Genomic DNA, 26,972 nt, shown 5'->3' with positions numbered 1-26,972 from the left:
AATTATAATATAAGGCAGTGTTTCTCAAACTAGGGTCCACCGGGGGTCTGCCAGCCCTGCTGATCAACTCCTCCCCTTCCCTCAACTCCTCCCTCTCCCTCCCAGTGCCTCCTACACACCAGGGAACATATTCAGTGACTTGGGGTAGGGGGTGGACAGAGGAGTGGAAGAGGAGGGGCAGGGGTGGGGCCTTGTGGGAAGGAGTGGAGTGGGGGCGGAGCCTGGGGCTGAGCAGGGGGCTTGAGGGTCTGCAAAAAAATTTAAATCAAAATGTGGGTCCTTGGGTTGCTAACGCTTGAGAACCGCGGATCTAAGGGAATACTCTGTGGGGAAGTAGAAAGGGTCTGTCGCCACTCTTCTGAGATGATTGCATTACTCACAAGAACCGCAGCCATGTGTGTAATACAGACCATCCCGAATAAGTGCTGATAAAGTCTTCATATCACACCATAGCGTAGATGCCAAATACAGCATAACACAACATAATCATTAGCTATATGTTAAATAGGTTAAGGAAAAATTCTTTCTAAAAATGCATTGGAACTCTTTCTTGTATCCCTCTGCCTGTAAGGCCAGGCACCTTAGCAGGAATTGGCTGTGCTGGGCTCAGAGAGAGAGAAAAATTAAAATTCATAAATGTAAAATCTTCAAAAAATGACCCAATATAGCTTTGCTGTACATAAATATCACTGTTCTAAAGTCCAGTACCCCAGGCCCTTCCAGGGCTAGAAGCAGGGGCTGTGACCTATGGGAAAGCTGGAATTTCCCCCTCCCAATGGTATAAAGCTCCCATTCTCCTATCTCTCTCCCCACGGGGCCATGAGTTATTGGAATTTAATGCAGCGACATTTTTATTTTAAAGCTGCGGACTGAATCTTGTCCATCCTGGACTTCAGACAAAGGTATTATTCCACATGCAAGGGGAGCCCTGAGGGAACCTTGTCTGGCAGGTTGTTCTAAAAGAATGAAGTTCATGGCTCCATTGCCTCCAACAGAGCCGTGACTATTTCTACCAGCGGTGACTCTTCCCCAAAGTGTCTGTGTGAAGCTGCTAACAGGTTTGGAATATTCAAATAAGTCCCAGGGAGATGGGTGAACAGGTGTTGCAGGCATAGACCCGTGATAAACGGCACCAGGCATGTCACCTCTACATGCACATGCAGTATTCCCAAGGGGGCGTAAGTCTGGAATGAGCTACCAGTAAGAGGGACCAATAAGTCAGACCCTGGCCATCCTCAGAACATGCTATGACACCCACCTAGTTAACAAGCCTTCCAAGGCATATCATGTGTCAGGGATACACTGACATGGGAGGGAATAAAGAAATACTCTAGAAGACTCCCTAGAACCTCCACTATGCAGTCAATTCTGGACCACATATTGTGGAGATTAAATACTTGTTGGTTGCTTAGAAGATATTATGATGATGGGCTCTCCAGTAAATCCTTAGATAAATAAATTGCGATGTCTTGATGTCACTGTGATAGACCCGTTAGACATTTGCAGATAGGCAGAACAAGTAACTTCCCTAGAGTCCATTATTTCATACATTAATCAGTTTCTCACCCCTTCTATCGCAGCACACAGCTGTGTGCATCAGTCCTGCCTAACTGGACTAGGGTTCAGGAACATGCCTCCTTTTACAGAGCCTTGTCCATAAAAAACAACAGAGAAAGACGAGAGGAGCACACACAATAGAAGGACCCAAACAAGGTAACTATGATCTCGTTCACCAGAGGCCCCAGGAGTTCTGGCTCTCAGCTCCAGAACTCTGTTTACTCATAGTGTAGAGCTGGGTGATGCTGTCCCTAAGGAGGGAGAGATAAAGAGTGAGTTCTATACTGCAGATCACAATAAAGAGAAGAGAGCCTTTGCTGCCTGCTTCTACTTAGCGCTACTGCCTTTTCACTGGACACCACGTAGATTCTGGGATGCACATTATTACTGACATTGTCAAACCAAATATCCATGGAAAGGAAAGATTCCCAATTGTAAACCACACCTTTTGGAAAGGGAGGGAACGTTACCTGGGTCGCTTTGTGATCAAAAACCATATCAAATATAAATGTCTTCTCTCGGGATCGATTGGCTCGCAAGATGTCGTCTGGATCTTCACTTGGGTCCATCAGAACCACCATCTGTGACAAAATAAAGACAAAGAGAACATCTTTACATCCTTAATTGGATCTGTAACGGAAATCAAGTGGAAGTTGCAATCAAGAAAAGCCAGTGATTCCCCAGCTATCTATCTTAGGATCTTCTATAACGTCAATCACTAGTATTCACGAATCATCACAGGAGTGTTGCGTTATGGCAATATGTGGAAAAAAACACATACATGCATAATACCAAGTCTGAGATGCTTTGGGGCCTAATTTAGTCACACTGAAGCCCTACAACTCATACGATCACCAGCTGAGGTCACATGGGTAACTAGCAATTATGGCAGAAGACCACCCCTTACTGTGAATAAGAGGAGAATTGGCCCCTTCCATTTTTATTGTTAGGCAAGAGGGTGGGAATTGGAATATTCTCAAATGACAAGGGAACCAATAAAGAAACAAATTAAGTTCACTGGGATCAAAAGTGCATGAGGAAAATCCCCCCAAACCTTTCCTGTGTAGGGATCAGTGGAAGTATCAGCTCTACTCAAGGCCAGAAACTTGCTCCTTTTGTGACTTTTATTAGAAAAAAATGGGGGAAAACAAAAGAAAAATATTTTATGGCTGGTTAGAAAACAGGTTTTGTTTTTCCTGATTCCCTTGGGACCAATTTTGCTCACTCACATAAATACATAATTATGGTGGAAAAAGTGTATTCCTTCCCCTCTGCTGGAACAGCTCATAAGAGGTGTTCTGGCCTCAAGGGGGATTAGAGGGGAAACCATGCACCATATCCTCCCCAGGAGCTTTTGCCGTCTCTCAGATAAATACCTAATTAAGTGTTGACAGTGCAGATCATCAACCACCTGATCTACAAAATAGTTACAGCATTTGGTTGCTAATCTGTAGTAAAATCATGTAACTAGATACGAAAGATGTAGGACAAATCCCCAGTAGCTGGTCTGGAAATGTCAAGAGCTTGGCGGGGTTTTCTATTCCTCTCCCCCAGCCTAAAATTCCAAAAGTATCCAGTAAACATCCGAGGCTAATTACTTTCACAATTTCACTTGCTAGAGAAAAGCAATTTTTTCTGAGCTAGGCAGATGAAAAAGAATTGAAAATAGTAAATATCTAGGGGCAAATGCCCAAAAGACCCTCCTGATTTGTGCCCATAATCTGTAGTTGCACATGCAAAATTGGTAAATGCTTAAGTGTCTGTCTGTGTGATTTGGATTCCACCCATACAACTGGGCACAGAGAATTTATTTTAGGCGTTTTCTTTGGAAATGTGGGCTGTAATACTTTTAGGCCCTGATCCTGCGACTGATTTCATGTGGAGTCGGGATCTTATATTCCACCTCACTTTAAAGTTTATTTTTAATTAGATAGCAAAAACAAAGTTAGCTTCATTCGTCCAGGGTTAATACCTTGTTTGATTGACAGGCATTATGAAAACATACACAAAATTATAAACCATTCACTAGTGGACTGAACTGCTGCGGCATAAGCCTTTCAGTTTTGTTTTAGGCATCAGTGAAGGGGTGTAAATGGCTCCAAGTAAACTATACTTGAGATCAGAATAGTAACGTTATCTAAGAAACCACCAAGGATATTCAACTGCCTAAGAACCCATGTTCACTTCATTTGTTACGGTCATTTTCATGGCTAGGAGAGAGAGATTCTCCAGGGTAAAAATTATCCTTAAACCAATGCAATATCTGAATCCTTCCCTGTCCACTGGAGGAAAACAGAGCTCAGGGCTGGGAGGGGGTCTATAAATAAGCTATACAAAAATAAAGTTTGTGATTGAGCCAGCTTGATGGCCTTTAAAGAATGATGTGCCACAAATAACTCAGTAAATGGAAACCAGGCTTGTAAGATAATTTGTACAGGGAAAAATAGATTTGTTCCCTTTTCACTTCTTTATGATGTAAAAGGCAGCCTGGATGTTTCACAGCAGTTCCTTGTTCCCACATGACACAGCCCTAAGGTCTGCTCATCTGGAATACGGTGTGCAGTACTGGTCACCCCACCTCAGCGAGGCTATTGCAGAATTAGAGGGAGTTCAAAGAAAGCTGATGAAACTGATTAAGGACCTGGAGAAAATGTCATACGAAGAGAGATTGAAAAGCATGGGATTGTTTGCCTTAGAAAGGTGATGATGAATAAGAGGGGACATGATGAAAGTTTATGTAATAATGAATAATCTAGAGAAGGTAGATGGGGAGCTTCTGTTCTCCCTTCTCATAACACATGAACAATGGGACATTCCATGAAATTAAAAGCCGGCACATTCAAAACTGATAAAAGGATTTTTCCCCCCCACACAATATGTGCTGAAACTGTGGAATTCATTGCCACAGGACGTTGTTGAGGCAAAGAATTTAACAAGATTCAGAAAGAGATTGAACATTTCTATGGATATAAAGAACATCCAGGGTTATAACAGATCATGTTAGCATAAATTTGAGAAGGAATATTAAACCAAATGCTTCATGGTTTAAAGCAGCGGGTCTCAAACTGTGGGTTGGGACCCCAAAATGGGTCAAGACCCGGTTTTCATGGGGTTGCCATGACTGGCATTAGACTTGCTGGGGCCTGGGACAGAAGCCTGAGCCCCACTGCCTGGACGCCCAGGACGGTGTCCACTCTAAGCGGGGGACAAATCCAGGCTTCAGATTTGTCCCCCGCTTAGGGTGGTGGGGCATGGGCAAGTTCAGGCTTCGGTCCCCCCTCCTGGGGTCGTGTCATAATTTTTGTTCTGAGAAAAGGGTTGTGGTGCAATGAAGTTTGAGAACCCCTAGTTTAAACCTGTCTCTACCTACGAGGGATTTAGAGACCTGATACAGGAGGGAGATTATCCCACATCTGCCTAATGCAAGGTTTCTTGCGTCTTCCTCTGAAGCTGCTGGTACTGAGCATTGTTGGATCTTGGGTCTGAACCAATCTGGTATTTCCTATGTTTTCAAACTTTCCAAAATTCACAGTTTTGTCTTTGGATATAATGTCTTTCAAGCAGCCCTGGTGAATCCTCCACGGTTTAGTTCCTGGGCAGTTTCATGAACCTAGCCCTGCAGGCAATTCACACAGGTTGAGAATGAGCCAACTCCTGTAGGAGCTCTCTCAAGGGTAATCCCCTCTTCTTCCCTTCTTTCCCCTCAAACAAATGTCATGAAAGCAGCTCAGTTGCCTACCTTCCTCTTGGCTCCCAGCCCTGGGAATCTGGGGACTTCTCAGGGCTCTGCAAATTTTGTAGCTGCCCTAACAACCACTGCCCAGGTTTGCAGAACTTGTAACATCTCATAACCCTTTCCATGTTCAAGTGAGTCACTGTGTTTGTTCTTCATCCTGACAGAGGCACTAACACTTAAGCCCCGGGGTTCTCCTTCCAAGAAGCCATTAGCTACCAGCTAAGCTGTAAACTCACCCATGCTGCTTTGCTCAAACCTCACCTGGTCACCCACTCTGTGGGCTATGATAGCAGCGTTTTCCTCCAGCTCAGCTTCATTGATTGGACGAATCCGAAGAGCCACCTGCACACATACACAGGAATTGAGCTGGTTATAAATACTCCCCCAGCCAGCTGAGACTGATCCATCACTGAGTCATTCTCTCTGTTCAAGTGACATGATCACCTACTTAGAATAACTTTATATTGATTTTTTTAATCTCCAGGATTTTTTAAACCACCAGAGAAGCTTAAAATATTTAATTCCCCAATAATTTTCACTTTTTCTTTCAACAAGTGCTAATTCCCACTGCCCCCTCTGTTTCTAAAGTAACAAAATCAAAGACCATTCTGTTTTGCTCACTTCTCTGCCCACCAACGCCATTGCCATTCACTGATGTGGTAGTGTTTCTGGATGCTGCAGAACTGTTAGACACATTGTGTTTCTATTGTGTCCCCAAAACACTGATTACAGTTATGTTATTTACTTCTTGTTGTCAGAGTAGTCGAATTTAAGATTTGAACGTTTTGGCCTTAGAATTTGAACACAAAAAAATTATCACTTTATATATTTAAAAGGGCTAAAACCTAAAACAAACATTAGCTGAAGAAACTAAAGAGGAGCCCTCAAATCTCTTATTTGTTTAATTTCACAATCATATGGGTGAAATTAACCATTTTGCAGGACCTACAAAATCACAACAGTTTTTGCTCTTTAGCGTCCTCATCTGAAACTATAACGAGCAATAGACTTACAAATCCTTTTCCTAGAACCCTGCTGCTAACATCACAACGCTGCCATACAAACAGCAGACGCCATATGCATTTTAACTATCCAAAGCTCAGGGAGAAAAAAAAAAAAAAAAAACCAGAGATGACACACTTAGGAAAGATATTTTATTTTCAAACAGCTGGAGAAAATGCTACCCAACATGTGATTGACACTACATCTGTGACACAGCAAACATTTAACAAGGTTTAAGATTACATCATGTTATGCTAAGTGTGATGTAGAGAGATAGGGCCAAATCAAAATCCCAGATCTAAGCACCCCTGAACTTTGGAAATATTCTAGATTTGAACTCGGCAGCTTGGGGTCTGTAGTAAACTGTTAATTAGTTACCCATAAACAATACAGAACTCCATAGAAATCTATGGCTATGTTGTCCCAGACACTCCACTGTGCACATGCCCATAAAACACTGTGTAGAATATATTATGAAAGAGCTCTAGAGCTGTGTATATGTAAATAGTTCATAGATAAGGTAGCAAAAGACAGTGTCCAATAATATGTAGCATGGTTCCAAGATTTTGTAGGTCTAATAAATTTGTTGTTGTGGACTGCAAATGGCTTCCTATGTGCAGCTCTTTACATCAGCTCTTAAACTATATGACACAAAATACATTTATTGTACCAAATTTACTGCCAGAAGAACACAATACCCAGTTGCTTATCCCTGTGTAACAATCACTATGACCCTGATCCTAGGATGAATTCTCAGTGGTTCTCAAACTTTTGTACTGGGACCCCTTTCACATAGAAAGACTCTGAGTGTGACCCCCCTTATAAATTAAAAACACTTTTTATATATTTAACAGCATTATAAATGCTGGAGACAAAGTGGGGTTTGGGATGGAGGCTGACAGCTCGTGACCCCCCCATGTAAGAACTTGTGACCCCCAAGGGGTCCCGACCCCCAGTTTGAGAACCCCTGGTGTAGATTGACACCTAATCTGTGCAAAACCCCACTGGAGTCAACAGGATTCCACCGAAGTCTGGTATCAGGGGGTAGCCGTGTTAGTCTGTATCTACAAAAACAACAAGGAGTCTGGTGGCACCTTAAAGACTAACAGATTTATTTGGAAAAAGAAGAACAGGAGTACTTGTGGCACCTTAGAGACTAACAAATTTTAACAAATTTATTAGAGCATAAGCTTTCGTGGACTACAGCCCACTTCTTCGGATGCATATGAAGTGGGCTGTAGTCCACGAAAGCTTATGCTCTAATAAATTTGTTAGTCTCTAAGGTGCCACAAGTACTCCTGTTCTTCTTTTTGCGGATACAGACTAACACGGCTGTTACTCTGAGATTTATTTGGGCATAAGCTTTCGTGAGTAAAAACCTCTGGAGTTTGGGACGCGGGAGAAAGGGCTAAATATCAGGACAGTCCCAATTTTATCGAAGCGCGGGGCCCGGGCTGGTCTCCCTGATTTGCCCAAGGGACGGCTCTGGGACCGAGGCACTTTTGAAAATGTTACCCTATCTATAGCAGTTCCTCCTCATGCAGAGCGTGCAATGGTGTAAGACTGACAAGCCTCTCTTGCATGTCTGTAACTGCTCACATCCCAAAGCAGGTAAATTAAAATAATTACTTGTAGCCACCAAGGGAAGACAAGAAAGCATGTGGTGAAGGATCAGATTCAGTATTAAGGACTTACTGGCATTATAAGGGAACTCAAAATATTTTACATGCTATTAGATATTATCACATAAGAGATTCCAATAGTTACTATATGGTTTAGAGCTCAAAGCAGAGATTACTGCACATGCAATCATGTTTCTGACACAAGGTCATGGCAAAAAAAGTCTGAGGAGTGAGAGATTTTTGTAAATTATAACACACACACACACACACACACACACACACACACACACACACACACAGAGAAACGTGGGAGCAGGATTAATTAAAGAACTGTCTCTGTGCACAATCATTACTGAAAAAACAGCAAATTCCCATGATCCACACAGAGACATGTCAAAATCTTGGGACTCTGATGAGTGCAACCTACCTGCTTTCTACAACAGACAATTTCAATTCAGATGGAAAAGCTCACACGCTCAGTTGCCTTGGAAAAGTCTTATCCCAGGAGTTCCAGAAGGAAACATGGAGCAAACCTGCTAGCGTATCCTGTCCCACCCTCTACCGCTACAGGTCTGTCCCCTGCAGGGTGTTTTCTTTGTCCAGTCCAGTGCCTTCAGCCCTCGGAGGGTTTGTTTACAGGCACCGGGGCTGGAGCGGAGCTGCACGGGGCTCGCAGAAGGGGTCTGGGGGTGCAGCCGGGGATTGCAGAGTAGACGGGAAGGCCGGGTGCCTGACTGCCCCGGGGCAGCCGGACTCACCGTGAGCTGCTGCTCCACGCTCGGATCCTTCATGGCCGAGCTGGGGCTCGGAGCCAGGCCTCCGGTCCGCCTCTGCCCCGCGCTGAGAGGGCTGCCCAAGGGGGAAGCCATTGGGCTGTAGGATACAGGGAGAGCGGTTCGCAGCCGCAGCCCCGGGGAGACCTGCGACCCCCGGGCGGCAGGTGACATCAGCGCGCGGCTGTAGCAGCACGAGGCGGCGGCGAGCAGCTCCGAGCTGCACCAGCCCCAGGGAGCCACCGGGCGGGACAGAAGCGCTCGCTGCCGCGCCCCGCCCCGCGGTGCTCCGGGCGGTGGAGGATGCAGGGTTTCGGCACGACTCCCGCATGCCCCATCAGTGCCATCCCCTGCTGAGGCCGGGTACGGAACCGGCCCAAAGATGCCCAGCACGTGGGTGCGGCCCACACGCCCTCTGCCCGCAGGCTAAAGCGCCTCTGGGCTGTAGGGGGTCTCACCTGCTCAGCGCTGCCTGCTTTTAGCACAGTTAAACCCGGGCTGAGCCTGGCGCTGGCGCCCCAGCAGCACAGAGCGCAGCGCTACTCGCCTTCTGACTCACCGTCAAGGCAGGGCACCTCCTCTGCCCCCAGCCCATCCGAGCCGGGGCATAGCAGACTCCGCTGCTGCCCCAGCTCCTCCTGGCACTGCAGCTCGGGCAGAACAACGTTCAGGGGGCCGGAACACCAGGAGCCCTGCTGGCCCCTGGGAATTATTCAAGGTGCAGGGAAAAATAAACCCAATCGCTAGCTGCAGGTGTCTCGTTCAGCAGGAGTCAGGGACAGCATGGTTGAAGATGCCTGTTTCCCTATGGACATTTTGCCCCCTCTCCCCTTAAGCACCAACCCCTCAGTTGTAGCAGTGATAGATGTTTGAGGTACAGCCCCTTAGTGAAATATTTGAGTTTAAGAGGCTATTGTCCTTTTTCCTAGTCCGAAGTAGAACGCTTAATATTGGCAAGTGAGAGGGGTAGGCCTTGCAGCTCTTGGATTTCCCTCCCTCCAGTTTACTGCAAAGTGAAAAACAAGGAAGGTGTGTTCTATTTTAATTACTGGGGTTTATTAGCATAGAGAATTATACTAAGCAAGACTTAACTGGATGAAACACTAGAGCTTTAATTTAGAAGTTAGAAGGCCTAGGGGTAAGAGACAACCACTGAGGTTAGTTAAATAAGAAACAAAACTGGGTCCATCTACTTCCATTCACAGCAGGGAGAAGGAAAAGGGATTGTTAATGAAAGAAAAAAAAAACACACTTCAGGAGAAAAACAGTTTTTAAAATCTTTAAAAAAAGGCTAATTTTTAATATAATGGGCCTTGAGCTGTTTGTCTTATTTTAACAGTGGTGGGATTAGAGGTTATTGAGAAGTCAGAAAAAAATAACATTAAGTAATTGAGGCATACACACTTTAAAACACAAAACAGGGTAGAGCAACTACTAGATAAGGGGAGATTTCAGGATAGGAGATTTTTTTAAAAAAAGGCTAAAACCTCTTCTTCCCAGTGCAACTCCTATAGGTGTCTAGTGCCCTGTCAGATGGAAAATAGTGGGGATTTATCACACACTAAGCACACTGGACCATGACACTCTTGAAGGAGAGGCAGGAACTATAGGAATGTAGATGTTTCCCCTTTAGATAGAAACACTGCAAATATTCATAGCCTCTCTCTTTTTAAATGATTAAAGAATCCATGACTTTTTCATAAAAAAGTGTTAGCAGCACTGTTCCAGATAAAATGCTTGGAATTTTCCTATAGTCAAGTGTTGAGTAATGTTGCTCTACCACATTGTTGAACAGCTGCATGTCAATGGCAGGCAAAGAGATTGCAACCTGTGTAGTATAATAAAAACACTTAAGGTAAGAGCTACAAAAAAATAAACTCATCTAGAGCAGCAGCATGAGTCACTAGTGGCAGCAGTCAATACTGAAGTTAAAAAACCCAACTAATTATTTGTTGAAAGGAATACTGACTGGACTTCCAAAGTGCCTCATACAACATGAGCATAAAGTAACAGACTTTATTACATCATAAATATTTAAAAAATACTCCTTGTTCACTGGTGACCTGGAGAGATAAGATGTTAATATCTTTCATCCTGAAGGAGCCCAAGGTTCTGTACAACTTATACAAACTGTAGTATATAAAGGTCTCACTTCATGCATCAGTTGTGTGCTCTGAGAGGGAGAAGGAGTAAAGCATAATAAATCTACTTAAAACCGGAAAGGAAATACAATAGACAGATTTCTTGGCTTGTGATTGCAAGGTACAAAACGGACACTTGATATTATTTGCATTAGTCTAGTGCAGTGGTTCTCAACCCTTGGCCTTCAGACAGCTTGCTGCCTAATCAGCACACAGTTGCAGCCCACGTGACATCCTCAGGGATTCTCTCTCTCTCTCCCAGGTAAATGCTGCTTTAGGTTACTATATCCTAACATGTGTCCAGCAGATCTGTCTCTAGTAGTTTCACTGCTCATTGTTGCCAAAAAGTATAGAGTATCCTGTACCAAAAGGTAAAACTAGAAGACATATTGGACAAGACTAAACTTATTCTTCAAACCCCCAACAATTAAACAGAAATTCAGATCACAACAACAACATGTTAGGGGAGAATGTTTCCCTCTTCAGAAATAGTCAGAACATATACTGACTAACACTTATCTAGCTGTCAAAATGGCAGACAGTTTGACATTTCGCAGTAATGCGCTTCACAAGCTGAGTTCTGAGACTGGTGATGGGTAGAGGACAAATCACCCCCACTACAGGAATTACTTCAGTCCCATAATAAATCCTGTATGCCAACCCTGAACAAAATCTTTGGACTTACACAAGACAGTTTCTCACTACTGAAGTGATATTAAAACTACTTCCCTTATTTAAAAAGTTACAGTATTCCTTCAACATGTTATAACCTTGCAGAATCACTTCTGAAAGATTTAAAAAAGATTAAGGGATAAACTTGATTATGGATTATCTAAAAAAATTTAATTATCTACATTCAGTGTGGGTATCTGGAATTCTGTTTACGTCACCCATGATAAATATTAATTGTTTATTTTTCTGAAGGATGAAAAGTTGATGGTACAAGACAGACAGTATTGACTTGTATTTTCACCATAAAACATGCTCATTTAAGAGCTCTTATCTGCTAAGAACTAGATTCTTAAGGTTGATTTGGTTTTGCTGCTGCTGCATGGAAGTCTGCTCAAGAGGAGTTGATCCAGAAGTTAAGTATTCTGTACTTTCTTCACCACAAGGCATAGGGCTCCAGACATCAGAATATAGGCTTCCTTGTATATCCGAAGGCACACATGAAGAGTGTGTTCCTCTGAATAGATTTTCAACCGAAGCTTGCAAATAAAACCCAGGAAATCTCCCATAATCCTGCTGTTGCCAATAGTTACACCTTGTAAGTAGGTCTCAGAAATTCACACACTGATCTTCAAATCATTGCACTATAGTTATTAAAAACATGTAAGCCGGTCTGCCACCTAATACACCATGGACTAAATAAAGATCAGTGCGGCCATGAAGGAACTGGGAAACAAAAAACCAAATGCAGTTGCAAATTCTGAACCCTGACAGATTCATATTCAGATAGTGATCAACTCTGGTCATTCAAGGGAAGATTTCTACAGAACACACGGACGGCCTGTTTTTAGTATAGGTCTGCTTTTATTTCCACGTTCAACCTGTTGAATCCTGTCACAATCTGAATGGAGGAGGGTACAGCCCACTGTAGTGCTGCTTCAGCACACTAACATACATCATATGAAAAATGGTTTTCCTGCTGATCTTTCCCCATACAAAACAAACACCTGTCCATGCACCCGGGACATAAAAAGAGTCCTCTGCAAAGAGAAGCATGGTGAGCGTGCAAGACACTGGAAGGTGCACGGATAATGCTCACCTACTGGCAACTGTTCAAAATTGCCAACTGGTAAGCAATGCACAGGAGTCAGACAGCAAATACTGGTGGTGGATTTAAAAAGAAAGACAACCCCCTCCCAAATGAATAAAAATTTAAAAGCAGTGCCTTTCAAATAGCCCCACTGCTGACAGTGAGGTTTAAAGGCACTACAATATGTCAGAATGGAGAGAACCTGGTGCATTCACCGTCCAGAGTGAGAGAATATGGATTAAAAATTCCGAAGATGGTGTAGGCTTTCTGAAAATAAATGAACCCTTTTTCAGTACAAGATATGGCGGTGCTGCAGAGAAGGGGACAAAAAAGGAAAGAGTCAGTACTGTGCCTCACACAAAAAACTCAGAACTCTCACAGCTGCTAGCAAGGGAAAGGCAGTTCTATAACTGCATTCCACTTACCCTTTACTGTTGTGCTTCCCCAGTAACTCATTAGCTGAAGCCTATTTAATCCAGAAGACTGCTTCTCCCCCTTTCTTACCTCCACTCTTCCACATCCCCCAAATACTGGCAAGAGAACATACTTGGCCACTGGAACTAAAAACATATTTAGAGGGTTTAAGTGACATTTGTGCATTTTTGGATGGGTGAGGGGGTTTTAGTACTCATTCCTTACACTGATGGGGCTGCATTCATGTCAACAATATTATTTGAATATTTTTGGTATTTGATTTATATTTATGTAGTATGAGACATACTATTTTTAATAATATACCTCATATACAAAACGAGACCATTTCAGGGCTGAAGTAAAAAGCCATGGTGTCTTTAGAATTGCATGCAAATCTGTGCGTTTTGTGCTACACCTCATGTTTCCCTGAAGAGTTAACTTGGAACTACAGCACCCACTGTAGCTGGAATTCTGGGAGAGGTGTGTTTAAGCTACAAGTGAGCCTGAGTGGTCAGCACTGGTCCCAGAGGATAGGGTCTTAGGAAGGGGTGCTAGAAAGAGGAACTGCATCCTAACAGTGTGCCTAGACACACCAAGCCAGACAAGTGCTCTGTTCAGACTCCGGAGGCCTACAGTGGGATTCAGGGTTTGCATCTCCTTCACAACAGTCTGGCAAGTATCCAAGAAGGAAAGCTCCACTAGATCTGCAACACCTATTGCCAATATTTGGGGGATATATTGGAGTACGCAGCAAGGTAAGCAGCCTTCTGGATTAAAACAGGCTTCAAATAAATGCTTAATATGAATAAGCACTTTCAGTAACACTAAATACAAGTGTTTGTTACATGTTGAAATCTCAGTGGCATTTTTAGGAAGAGGTAGCAGAATGCATGAGGACTTTTGTCATTTCAAGAGCAATACCTAACTTAAGAGTATGCAACAAATTTGTTCAGTAATTAAACCTTCTTACAGAGTGCATCAGAACATTAATTTACACCAATTCAAGGTTATATGGTTCCAATAACCAGAACACAAAATTTACCTCTCCACTAGCATAATTATAAACGTTTCTCATACGGCATAGGCACTTTCATCAAGTGCCTGCAACACATCATGTTGGCTCAGATTCTCAGTCTTTGAAAGGATCAAAAAGAGAAGGACATAGCACTCTGCAAAGTGCCAGTAGATTTACAAACTGACCTAACCATTCACTTTGAAGAAAGAAAGCCTTTATCATTTCTGGCCACTGGCACTACAATTGGCCATTCAGAACCTTTCAACTGAGAGCGAAGTACAAAAGCCAAGTCAAAGGTATAGAAACATTCATTTTTGCACTCTATAAGCCTTAAGCTTTCCCAGAAAGTGCTTTTACGCAGGTTGGAGGTACGCTGCAACAGCTGATAGGAAAGGTATTTCTCAACTGAAAGGCAATCTGTCTTACCACGGTTTTATTGGACTACTCTGGTTCTGCAATGGTAATAATTTCTTCATTGATAAAAAACTCAACAGTCTCCTCTTCCCAGTCATCTACATTGCTGTCCAGCTCATCTGTGTCCACTCCTGGAGGAAAAGAAGAGGCATTAGTCCTGAATACCTCCACCAAGAAGGCAAAAATGCCTAATGTATTTGCTAAAAAGGAAAATACATAGCAGAGAAGCACCTTTAAAATAAGGCATTTTAATATCATCACTGGCCTCCAGCATGTTATGTGCAAAACCATCAGTACTGACCACACTGGGCAGCAACAGTAGCCTTCCTCCCTACTCACCACCTCAAGATAGCAGATGGAAAAAACAAAGGATGGGAAAGAATAGCTGAGGAGTGAGCAAACCTGCTAAGGCATGGGTCGAGGGATTATTTTTGGCAGGAGGGGGAACGTTAAAAAGGGACCCCAACCCACCACAAAGAGGAGGTCTTCGACTCCCAAACACTGATCCACTACAAAAGACTGCTTCTATAGCCTGAGTGATGTTTATTTGGTGCTTTAAAAATTTTTACTGATAAAGCCACATCTTTACGATGCTGCCAGTGGCTGGTTTACCTCCTCGCAGCTCTAGACGCTCATTCTTCTGTTCCAAATATAATTCTTGTGCCATCTTGCGGTATTTCTTGAACTCCTCCATCATTGTACGTCTTCTTTCTACGAGCTCCTACAGAAGCAAAACAAGAGGTTAATAAGCCCATCAGTAAAGTGTGTCCTTGTGGGATGCATTTGGAAGTGATCTAGGGGTTTTCTGCTTATGGATGCAGCTAGTGACAGATAATCATCAGCATTTAAGACACCTTTCTCCAGCGTGGCAAGATGGGTTTATGGTTTCTGTGAAAATTTTATACTAAAACTGGCTAACAGGCAGCCACCAGGAACCCACAAGTCCCAGCCAAGATTACTTAAGTATCTTTACTTAACTCAACAAAAATTCTTCTCGATTCTGCCTCCAACATATACCAGTAACACCATGCTTCAGTTTCTTCAAGTGAAGAACCAGCAGATTTTGCCTTACTGCCTTCCCTACACATATGCTTGTGCTTGAGTTCATAATGTTCCTGGCTGGGTCATGTGGGGACTGAATCTGGAAAACCTGGACCTAAAACACAATGGCCTCTCCTACTTGAAATAAGGGATAAATGTCTATTAAATTGGAGGCAGCAGCAGACTCAAAACTATATGGCCCAGTCAGTGAAATGCGACAAAGACACATTAGATTAGTATGGACTACAAGTGCATCAGCTGCCTTTCATTGATTCATTGTGTCCCAGAAGCGTCTTACCTTTGAGGCTTTGGTTTGGCTTAGACGATCCTTCTGTTCAAAAATCTTGGAGTACCTCTTCAGGTCCTTCTTAATTTGCTGCAAGAGAGAACTTATGTCAACCAGTACTAGAAACCACCATAATGTATAAGACAGTGCTACTTCAGGCATGCCTTGGCATACCCAGCATTTTTGCAAGTTTCCTTGTCTATAAAAAAAGCCCTCTCCTATATCATTTATAGTTTCTCTTCTTTGCTTAGGCCTATAGATACCTTCAGTTTTTCTGTACCTGGGCAACCACTGGAGTTTGGATAGCCAAAGTCTGCTTCTTATCCAAGTTTTCAACAGTCCTCTCTGCTCCTAATACTTTTCCTTCTAGTTGCCTCAGAATGTTCTCCCCCCTACTCCCCACACAAAAACAAGTTTGTAATAGGAATAGTGACAACTCAAATTGAGTACTGTTACATACACAGAACCATTTCAACATACAGATTCCCCCAGTGAATTTGTGAATAGCTCTCATATTGCCTTACCACTAAGCAGAGAGAAAACTCTACAGCAGTTTTCCATTCCCCAGTTTAAGCCACACCCTTGTGACTAGACCACTCTTGAATTCTCTACACCAATGCCCACACCAGAAGAGTTAAACTAAGATACAACACCTTTATCTGATCCTGGCTGAGCAGGGTTGGAGGTCGGGGTCTCCACAGTAGCTGGCAGAACCGGTCTTTATTGTTTTTCTGGAGGAGACGACCCTGGAAGGTCCACAGCCAGTAGGCATTGTCCACCTGGAAAACAGTAAGTGAGAAATCTCACTCATGTCTAAGGGTTTTATACTGCGCTACCCCATTGCCATATATCTGAATGCATTCCATGGAAAAATCAACAGGAAAGTCCCTAGTGGGACCCAGTCTCTGGAACGTCTACCTTTTCAGGGTGAACACACTGCTTGGGGTAGGTGTGCCCCCCCCCCGTTTCTTATTTTACCTTTAAGTTGAAGTAATGTTCCTCAAAAAAAAAAAAAAAAAAAATTATACTGCTTCAAAAATGAAGCACCTATGAAGTATCCAAAGCAGAGGTATCCACCAGCACTTCCAAGATATCTGAACTGCAGTAAGAAAGCTCCTGAACTAATCCCAAAGACTAAAAACCTTATACTTGCATATAGAAGAGATACAGTACACTGATTGGAACAACAAGGAAGTAGTTCATTGACACAGGAAAGCAATGAGTTGATATGTGAAATAGGCATGTAAGCGATTACACCAGGAGCTATTACCCACTGACAGATACAAGCAACGCTCTCTCTCTCTCTCTCAAGTAGTTAACATAGGAAAAGCCAGATTGACCCTCTTAAATACCCAGGGAGACATCACAGCAGAAACTTTAGTACCTTGTGGCTCCACCAGGACACAGATGTCACAATGTATCGGCCTGTAGGATCCCACTCTACATCTGAGGCTGTATAGTGTTCAGCAATATTCATCACGGTGCAGTCTGATGTATCAACAAATGTTAAGGCACCATTCATGCTGCAAAGGCAAACAATGAGGAACAAGATGGAAAAGTGATCCATGCACGCTGATACTTTCCTCCTGTCCCGTCCCCGCCCCCCCCCCCCCCCGCCCCCGCAAAAAAAAGAAGATCAGCAGGATCTATACTAGGAGGTGACATTCTTTATGAACACACCCCACAAAATCCCATCAATATTAACAAGATTACCATTTTTTCATTGCTGGTGTTTAAATGGGTTCTCTCAAGGTTTTTAAAGTCACACCTGTTTCTTCATATTTTTGTGAACAAACAATGGGGAATAGTTTTAACCCTTGTATCCTTCTAGGCTTAAAGTTCCTTAACATGTTTTTTCCCTCTCCAAAGTCATAAAGAAACCACATTATTAATGCGCTTGGGGTACAACCAAAATTTCACAACCATGGTGTAAATATGATTATTTCGGTAGCAAAGAAAGTAAAAAATAAAATAGATTTCTAAATGAGAAGCAGGGATTTTCCATTAACATGTGTAAAGCCTAGTTGTACACAGAATAACCACATTGGTTTTCATAGATTCCAAGGCCAGAAGGCCATTATGATCTGATCTAGTCTGATCTCCTGTATAATACAGGCCATAGAACTTCCCCAAAATAATTCCTAGAGCATATATTTTAGAAAAATCTTAACTCTTGATTTTAAAATAGTCAGAGATGGAGAATCCACCACAAACTGTTCCAATGGTTAATTACTTTCACTGTTAAAATTTTACACACTGGATTGTGTTAAACCTGTTAGACTGAAGAACCCATTGTTAAATATTTGTTCCCCATGTAGGTACTTGTAGACCGTAATCAAGTCACCCCATAACCGTTTCTTTGTTAAGCTAAATAGACTGCGCTCCCTAAGCCTATCACTATCATAGCCGAGTGTCAGACACCACCGATATGGTCAACTTAGTGTACCCTTTCTACACACATGCACATCACTTGAAAGCTTCTGATGTCTACTTTAAGATGAAGTATGATAGAACGCTCAAGTGGTGCCATTACCACAGAAACAGGGATAAACAATGACACCATCAACATGTTGAAATGACCACTTTGAAAAACGTGTGCGTTATGACCCTATGTATTATTTCAAGGCATAAAATTGGATTTTTTTGAGGTCTCAGAACATCGCAACAATCTAAAAGGATAAAACAAAATAATCAGTTTGTACAGGTGTAACTGAAATGTAACACTGTTGGTGACATTTCTAGTTAACATCATCTTGTCCAGCACGAAATGTTGACAGCACATGGATTACCAGCCTTCACAGTTCTGTGCAGTGAAGATTGTTCTGACTACAGACAGCTGATTTTGCAGTGACCCTTTACTAGTAATGGCACAAATAAGGTCTTGTAGAAGCTTAAGTGCCATTGGGCCCTTGAAGAATATGGAAGTAGTTCATCCACATGGCAATGGTGATCCAATATTTGGTTTGCCTATGCACAAAGACATCCAAATCTTTGTTTGCCAAGATGCTCTGCTGACCCTCTTCAAAACGGTCCTCACATAGTGGGAGTTTGGCCAGTGACTTGCTCTTTTTGATGGCTAGACTGAAATGAAAGCAATTCAGGTCTCTGTGGGTCTCCTTTTCTCGGTCTTGTAATGCAGCCCTGCTACCAGATTCCTTGCTGCAGAAATGGTCACTCGTCAGTCACCGCTTCAGAGATCTCGCCAAATGGGGAGTAAGTTCCCTGTATTTCTACATTAAATTCCGATTCTTTCCGCAATATCAACTAGGGAGGACAGTCACATCCTATTAATGCATGGACAGCAGGAAATATGTTGCAGAAGTCAGGAGGGAGTGCATCTAATTGTATGCACAGGTATGAAGTGACACTTGTCAGCGGTGCCGGTAATGGTGCCAGTTTCAATCCATATGTTATCTGCATGTTCCATTTTTGGAAAGTATGGAACATGCAAAGACCAAAACATCTGTATCAATATGGTTCCTTTGACATCCAGAGACCCAAAAGCCATACTGGTACATACAGCATTCAGAAGCATCTTTGTCTCTGCTTCCTCTTGAGTACTGTGCTAGTCTGAGCTTCTTTCAACACCTCTACTGGTAATGTATTTTACTACTTCCCCATTGGAAAAGCCTCCAGCAAGAAGGTGTATTTGTACTCTGGGTGCTCCTACACTGGTGCATTTTGAACCATATATTCACAGAGGAATTTTACAAGTGACTGCTTTTTGGACACCAACTTTAGAATCTCTCCATATGGAAGCAGAGGGCATCCAATTACTTGGTATTTCTTGCATCCCACTTTGGAACCTGCCTGGCGTGATCTTCCCGCACTTTTCAAAGTTACAGTTATATCTGTCAAAGAGATGACAGAACTAGCTTATCAAATCCTTTTAGGACCTGCCTCAAGTACTCAGCAGCCAATTCACTGAATGAGTGAAATTTGTCTCCAGCCATCATTTGTATGGCCGCCATTGCATCTCTGATGTACACCGTGGAAAACAATTTTTGGACTAATAGCTGCTCTGATGGTCCCTCCTTCTCCAGACTTAAATTTGGTGGTCTTGACCATGTGAGTAAATATCTTAATGCCAGATTTCTTGACTGGGTTGAAGCTGTCTCCCCCATCACAATCAAATGAACCTCTCAAGTCTTCCAATTTGTTCTTCAACAACATTTGCTGTTTTAAGTAGAGACTCTTTTATATCTGATGTTACATGCAGTTCAGTAGATATGTTGAGAAGCACCTCCAGATGTGATTCAGGGTCAAAAGGGTTTGTCATATTGTTGGTAAGAGCTGTAACCCATCTCCAGTACAGAGGCAATGACTGTCTTCACTATTTTTTTGTTAAATCACTTCTCATAGCTGTTGCATATTCATAATATGAAGCTGTATATTGTCCTCTCTGACACGGATATGTGCATTGTCACTGAATTAAAAAGCTAGTTTCTATTCTATTTCAAATGTTAGTACTGCATGGACAGGCAATTACAAATTAAAACCTTCTACCAGGCAGACTCGATGCAATACTGTAGACACAAAAACTTACAAATGGAGAAGCATTACATTAGGAATTCATATGCATTTCTATCTACCCACTATGCAGCACAAACTGCGGGCATGCAATCTACTCCTACTGGTGCACAATCTTCAGTGAGAGACTAATCTGGTCAGCAAGTTTCAACTGAAAGTATAGAAAACTATGATAATCATTTATTCTTAATTGTCAAAATATCTCACATGTGATGTGAGAACATTTCATGTTAGTATATTGCAAAACATGGATATTCACCATTTTTGCCACATGCTAAAAAGCTTCATCTTTTCTGGAGGAAAAAAAAAAAATACTACCCATGCAAATCCAATGAAAGTCTTCATACATTTTCATTTGGTAGCTTTGACCAATAAACACTACATTAAGGTGTTGAATTTAACAAACATTAAAAGCTGTAGTCACAATCGTGCTGCAACGTTTCTGGAACTGTGCACAAGAGGACACTCACTTTGGGTTCCATTGTTTCACCTTGCCTAAGGCTTACAGCACCACTTGACACCTCCATATCATACCTCAGCTAAATGTACATAGCATAAGCTTTGAAATTAGGGTTACCATCTTTTAGTTTTTAAAAAGGAGGACACTCCATGGGGACCCGGCCCCGCCCCAACCCCGCCCCAACTCTGCTCCCTCCCATGAACGCTCCGCCCCCTGCTCCTCCCCCTCCCCTGCTTCCCGCGAATCAAATGTTCACGGGAAGCCTGAAACAGGGAGGCAGCAGGTAGGCTGGGGCGGGGTGCGGCGCGGCTCAGGGCCGAGCGGCTCCCTTCGGCGGGCGGCCGGCTGGCCGGCCCAGGCCAAGAGGCTCTGGCCCGGCGTCTCCCGCCCGGCTTGGCTTGGGCCCTGGGGCACTGGCCCCCGGCCCGGCCCCGCGCCCCGGCCCCGCCGACCCCAGCCCCCGGCTCCCGGCCCGGCCGAGCACCGCCGAGCCCTCCCTCCCTCCCGATTTTCCTGGACACGTCCGGCTTTTGGGGATTTCCCCCCGGACGGGGATTTGAGCCCCAAAAAGCCGGACATGTCCAGGAAAATCCGGACGTATGGTAACCCTATTTGAAATGACATATGATGTGGGTGTAAATAAAATAAATATATGGAGATATACCTATCTTATAGAACTGGAAGGGACCTTGAAAGGTCATTGAGTCCAGTCCCCTGCTTTTACAGCAGGACAAAGTACCATCCTGGACAGATTTTTGCCCCAGATCCTTATATGGCCCCCTCAAGGACTGAACTCACACTCCTGGGTTTATCAGGCCAATGCTCAAACCACTCAGCTATCCCTGTCTGTATGTATGGTGGGTACATTAAACTCTAAAACCATAGCTTTTTGGAGAATTGCTGCATGCCTAGAAGGCAAATTTTCTAATCCTTCTCATGGCTCTTCTCTCAACCTCTCCAGTTTTTCCAACATCCTTCTTCAACTGTGGGGGGTGGGATATCTCAATGGTTTGAGCATTGGCCTGCTAAACCCAGGGGTAGGAGTTCAATCCTTGAGGGGGCCATTTAAGGATCTGGGGCAAAAATCTGTCAAGGATGGTACTTTATCCTGCTGTAAAAGCAGGGGACTGGACTCAATGACCTTTCAAGGTCCCTTCCAGTTCTATAAGATAGGTATATCTCCTTTTAAAAATAAATAAAGGAAATAAAAACCTAAACACTGCATTCCAGTCACACCAGTGCCAAATACAGAGGTGATAAAACCTCCTTACTCCTACTAGAGATTCCCATTTATACATCCAAGGATTTTAAATAACTGGCTAAGAGAATGGTCTAAGAAAGTTACAACTAACATTGGTATGGTTAAGGAAAAGGACAAATGGTATGTACAGGGCATTTATAAGGACATACAAGAAATCTTTACCTTAAGAAGCCATGACCTGAATGCAATCCCTAACTTTTTGAGATCTTATATGACAGGAAGACACACTTGAGGAAAAAGTGATTGCTCCCTTCAGTATCAGTTATACTTAGGCCCCTTACAAATTCACAGCCATGAGAAAAAAAAAAAACACCTCAGACTGTGAAATCTGGACTGTTGTGTGTGTGTGCGTGGGGGGTGGGGGGTGTCACGGTATTGCCATCCTTACTTCTGTGCTGCCTTCAGAGCATGGTGGCCGAAGAGTGGCAGCTGCTGGCAGTGAGCCCAGCTCTGAAGGCAGCACTGCCGCCAGCAGCAGCGCAGAAGTGGTGGTAGCATATGGTATTGCCACCCTTACTTCTCCACTGCTGCCTGTGAAGGCAGCACAGAAGGTGGCAATACTGTGATCACCCCCTCTCCCCACAGTTTTTTGACTCTCTTTTGGGTCAGATCCCCAGTTTGAGAAATGCTGACTTAAGGGCGTTACATGTTTTAAATACATATTCATGATTTATGACAAAGAAATTTAATATTTAAATGTGTAATCATGAAATTCAAGATGATTTTTAAATGCTATGACTGATTTACCAAAATTGACAGGGCCCCCTAGTTATATTAAAGCCAGAAAAAACCCTGTTATTTTACCTGAGATTTTGAAAATTCTTATAAAATAAGTCATTTGTACTGTTGCTGGGGGAGAAATCTGAGGGGCTCCCTGAATAAATACATCTTTATATTTAAACTAAGGAAGTAAACAGCTGAAGTGAATTCTAAACTTAGCCAAGAGAACTACATGGTGGGTGAGATTAGAATAACCTCATTCCTCATCTTATATGATAGCAGAAGAGATAGCCAATATAAACACAGGCATCTCATTAGTTGTTTTTATAGACTAAATAAAAATGGATTTTCTGCTAGCCACAGAACAAGAGGTGTTATCTTATCTACTGCACTAACTACCTTTGCTGTAAGGAGGCCAGCTACTTCAGGAAATTAAATTTCAGGCAGAAGAGGGCTAGATGCATATGAAAATACGTAGACGTTACAAACAGATAAATTTATCTTCAAGAAAAACTCAATCACTTGCAAACAAATTAAAATCCATGTAGACCTCAGAAAGGCCAACTGACAGATTACCGTATGTCAAAATTAGATTCTTCCAAACAAAGATAATCCTCTTAATACAAGCAGGTTTTCTACCAGAGAATTGACAGATGGTTAAGATTTTGGCTATTTGTCTTACAGATGTCTTTATACAGTAGTATGATGAAGACCTTTTTTTAGATCTTTGAGAGCATTACACAGACTTAAAATGAGCTCTCTCAGAATGTCAAGTAGTGATACCCACCTTCTCAGGCCAGCCAATACTAAAAACTGCCCTTGTGGACTCCAGAATATCGTATTTGCCTGCTGCTTGTCAAACGTTTCTGAAAGGAAACAGAATTTGTATTTATGGCAACATAAAAACGATGGACGTCTCCACCCAATGGTATCAAGAAGCTTAGTAGCAACCACACTGACAGGCATTCTAGAGAGTCCTCAAAAAGGCACCTCTGAGCTCTGCAATTAACAAACAACATGTCTACTATAGTAGTATTTTAATTGGAAGAATGAAACCCAACATGGATCTGCTCTCACTGATTAAACTGAAAAGAATGGGATGATCAAACATTCAAAAAAGTGCATGTGCAGGCAGGGAGAATCAGGAATCCGCAAAACCTTAGTACACAAATTGTACCAATTTAACTAAAATTGTTTAGAAATGGATGTCGTTAAATTGGTGCAACCCCTTATGTGCATACCTCTTTTGGCATAAGAGTGCTTTTTTACAATTTACTTTAAGCTGATTCCTTGCGAACTTAAGTTAAATCAATATAAGGCACTCTTAAACCAAAATGGAGGGCAGGGAGAAGGAGAGAATGTCCAAACTGAGAGAGCGAGGAAATCCTTAAAATATTGGGGAGGAAGTATAGAGAAGGTGAATTAATGGAGAGAGGAAAGGAAGTTTCAAAAATGCATTTTTTGTCCGGTCACAGAAAGGTGGTATTTAACTTTGCCAGCAAAAGGGGTACATTCTGCAATCAGGCAAGGCAGCAAGATTAATATCTTACCAGTGATCTTTTCAGTCCCAACCCCCAGACTCAGAATAAAATGGTAATTTGGCCCTCACTACAGAATAAATTGACACCCCTGCCCTCGGGGCTGTTCTCCCAGCCCAAGACAGCTGGAGTGCAGCATGCTCAAGACATGTTCCCTCCCTTGCCCTCTGCCAGGGCCCAGAAGTATCATAATCTGTCTATGAAAAAGCAACTGTAAGAAGTCTACAGGGTAAACAGGTTGATACCATCATGTAAAGTGCTTAATGCCTAGATTCCTCCACCTGTACTCCTGCTGTCAACTCTACTTACTGATGAGCTCTATTTTCCCATTGTTTTTGACATGGTAAAAGGAGATAGAAATTCGGGGAGGCTCTCCATGCAATACAGCAAACTTGCTTCCATTTGGTTCCCAGGCAAAGGCTATGATACCTTCTGCAACAGATGTAAAGAAGTGTCAAAACCCAACATTGTACAAAGAGACAAAATTATTGAGTTAAGTCAGTCATGCTCTACACAACTTCAATTCCAAGCAGTTACTGTATACAGGACTGAAGAAATCCTGGATGCAAAAGAGAACATCCATTATGATGAGCAATTTGGTATTAAAGTACAGCAACTGAAGCAGAAAACAGGTCTGCCAGGCAGTCTTTTTAGATTAAATAGCTGGGCAAAGAAAGAGAAGTTTGCCACACAACTGTCCTTCATCTGTTAAGAGCCATTAATTGTAGCATTTTACACAATATTTTGTCAGTTTATTCACTGATGAATACTGTATGTATAAATACACAACATCAGCAAAATAGCTAGCACATGTATCTCTAGGATTTACCTTTCATTTCTACCACATCCACAGGGACCTGCTTCTCTCTCATTCGGAAGATCTCAAAGTTGGTCACCACACCCTGTGAAAGTCAACAAAAGGTCAAGTATCTAGTATAATAATTGTACAGAAAGTCATTTTAATACAGGACTATGAGGATGACTATGCAACTAGCCTAGTTTAATACTTCAAGATAATAAATCTAGACTCTTTGGTGCTCATTTCCTTAGAGGGTGGAAGATAACACAGAAAGATCACTTATTTCTAAACAGCACTTTTATTAAAATGGGATTTTCTTCAGCAAGTTGTGCGTTAACAAAAAAGGCTTTCTCCGGCACAGAAGTTTAGACTATTTCAAGAGGACAAATATATGGTAGCTCATGCAGTGTCACCTGTGGGACCAAAACCAGCTGAAACAAATACAACAAATGCTAAAAGAAGGGGGTCAGAAATAAGACAGGCATACTTTCATTGATCTTGCAGAACCCTGATGGATAGTGATGTCAAGTCCAATGCTCATTAAGTGCCCATGGCACCTCACACATAGCCCTTAAAAACCTAACTGAAAAAATGAGAGGGTTTTGACACCAAGTAATTAATTTACACATTTCTATCAATCCATATTGAAATGCAAAAACCAAAGCAGAGACAGAATCAGTTTTATGAACACACCTAGGAAGCACATACCTGTGTGCCTTTAGGAGTCCTGTCTACCTTCACACACAGATAATCTCCATTCTTTTGCCAATGCAGTTTGCAATCCACTACATTGAACAGGTTCCGCACACGGATTTCTTGTCTGGAGGGGAGCTGCATCAGTGTCACCCTTGCTGGGATATCTTTGTCTTCAGGCACCCAAAACGCAATTATGTTACCCCCTGGAGACCACGAGAAATCCCTACACGATTGAAAAGAAGGAGACAAGATGTCATAAAAAAAAAAAGTCCAATTTAGTAATCAGTTAAAGATACGTTGCAGCGTTCTGCGTTACATTTGATACGTTATGGTGAATCAATCAGTTCCCAGGTAGCGTGATACTAAAGCTAGGCTACAGACAGGAATTCTAACTCTAAATTCAAGTGCAATGAGAACGATTACAAATAAATTTACCAGGACCAGTTTGGTGACCCTGCAGAAAACCCAGGTTTGATCTGCCATTCACAGGTGGACAAGGAGTGATGTAGAAGCAATACATTTACATCTAGGAAAGGTAGAAAGAGTACCTCATCTCATACTGCAGAATCCCAAGTGATTTGGGAGACAGGTTGATAAAATGAGTTACAAAAAGACAACCCATTAAACTATGTTAAAAGTACACTTCTCTCCTACAATCTGTCATACTTAGATTTTCTAGCTCCCTTGTTAAGGAAGCTACTTCAGAGATCCCCATTCTCTGAGAAGCCTTTTGGAACCCTGGAAAGGTGAAAAAAGGTCAGTCGTTTCTTTAGGAATCATGATGAGAATCATATAAAATTGTACAATAAGCCCAGCTACCTCAGTGCCAGCAGGTAAAGTATAGTGCACTCTTACTAAAGACTATGGAAGGCCAAATATCAGACAAGATATCCCTTTATTGATGTAATATCCTTAACTTGAGTTAAATGCATTTTGGTTTATCAGGGAGTACCATTCTGCCAACATGCAGCAGGAACATCAAAAGTTAGGTCCTTAGATCATCAAGCAATTAGATATTTCAGGCATCATTGCTAAGTTCACAAATTGTCACCAACGCATGGAAAGAGAGAAGTAGTAACAAACAGATGTTTTTACTTCTTCCCCATAGGTAGTTTCTCCACAGCTGCAGAACACACAACAGGATCATCATCAATGAAAGTGTAAACATTGACAAGAAACATGCTATCATATTGAAATTCTAAGTATTA

General features: G+C 42.4%; 2 protein-coding genes across 22 annotated transcripts in view; both read right to left on the bottom strand.

Annotated features, from left to right (window-relative positions):
- The window catches only part of LOC101951307 (kinesin-like protein KIF19), a 33,051-nt gene extending 22,370 nt beyond the window's left edge, over positions 1-10,681 (bottom strand). For 6 of the 21 annotated variants that reach the window (XM_008164702.4, XM_042853135.2, XM_042853137.2 and 3 more), the window contains exons 1-3: positions 8,676-9,131; positions 5,555-5,635; positions 2,028-2,138 (exon numbers count right to left, since the gene is read on the bottom strand). In XM_008164702.4, coding sequence (XP_008162924.2) covers positions 2,028-2,138; positions 5,555-5,635; positions 8,676-8,864 — 381 coding nt within the window. In that variant the 5' untranslated portion in view covers positions 8,865-9,131. The other 15 variants (XM_065560075.1, XM_042853134.2, XM_065560077.1 and 12 more) reach the window with 9 other exon arrangements.
- Positions 10,682-12,344: 1,663 nt separating this feature from the next.
- EIF3B (eukaryotic translation initiation factor 3 subunit B) overlaps positions 12,345-26,972 on the bottom strand; it is a 33,466-nt gene continuing 18,838 nt past the window's right edge. Inside the window, exons 10-19 of the mRNA XM_005289122.5 lie at positions 25,777-25,987; positions 25,099-25,171; positions 24,579-24,701; positions 23,519-23,597; positions 17,145-17,283; positions 16,414-16,539; positions 15,773-15,850; positions 15,046-15,154; positions 14,446-14,564; positions 12,345-12,900 (exon numbers count right to left, since the gene is read on the bottom strand). Coding sequence (XP_005289179.2) covers positions 14,461-14,564; positions 15,046-15,154; positions 15,773-15,850; positions 16,414-16,539; positions 17,145-17,283; positions 23,519-23,597; positions 24,579-24,701; positions 25,099-25,171; positions 25,777-25,987 — 1,042 coding nt within the window. The 3' untranslated portion in view covers positions 12,345-12,900; positions 14,446-14,460. The remainder of the gene's footprint in view (positions 12,901-14,445; positions 14,565-15,045; positions 15,155-15,772; positions 15,851-16,413; positions 16,540-17,144; positions 17,284-23,518; positions 23,598-24,578; positions 24,702-25,098; positions 25,172-25,776; positions 25,988-26,972) is intronic.

Source organism: Chrysemys picta, chromosome 10, assembly GCF_011386835.1.
Source record: "Chrysemys picta bellii isolate R12L10 chromosome 10, ASM1138683v2, whole genome shotgun sequence".
Classification (NCBI taxonomy): Eukaryota; Metazoa; Chordata; order Testudines; family Emydidae; genus Chrysemys; species Chrysemys picta.
This window is presented reverse-complemented; position numbering and strand designations above follow the sequence as displayed.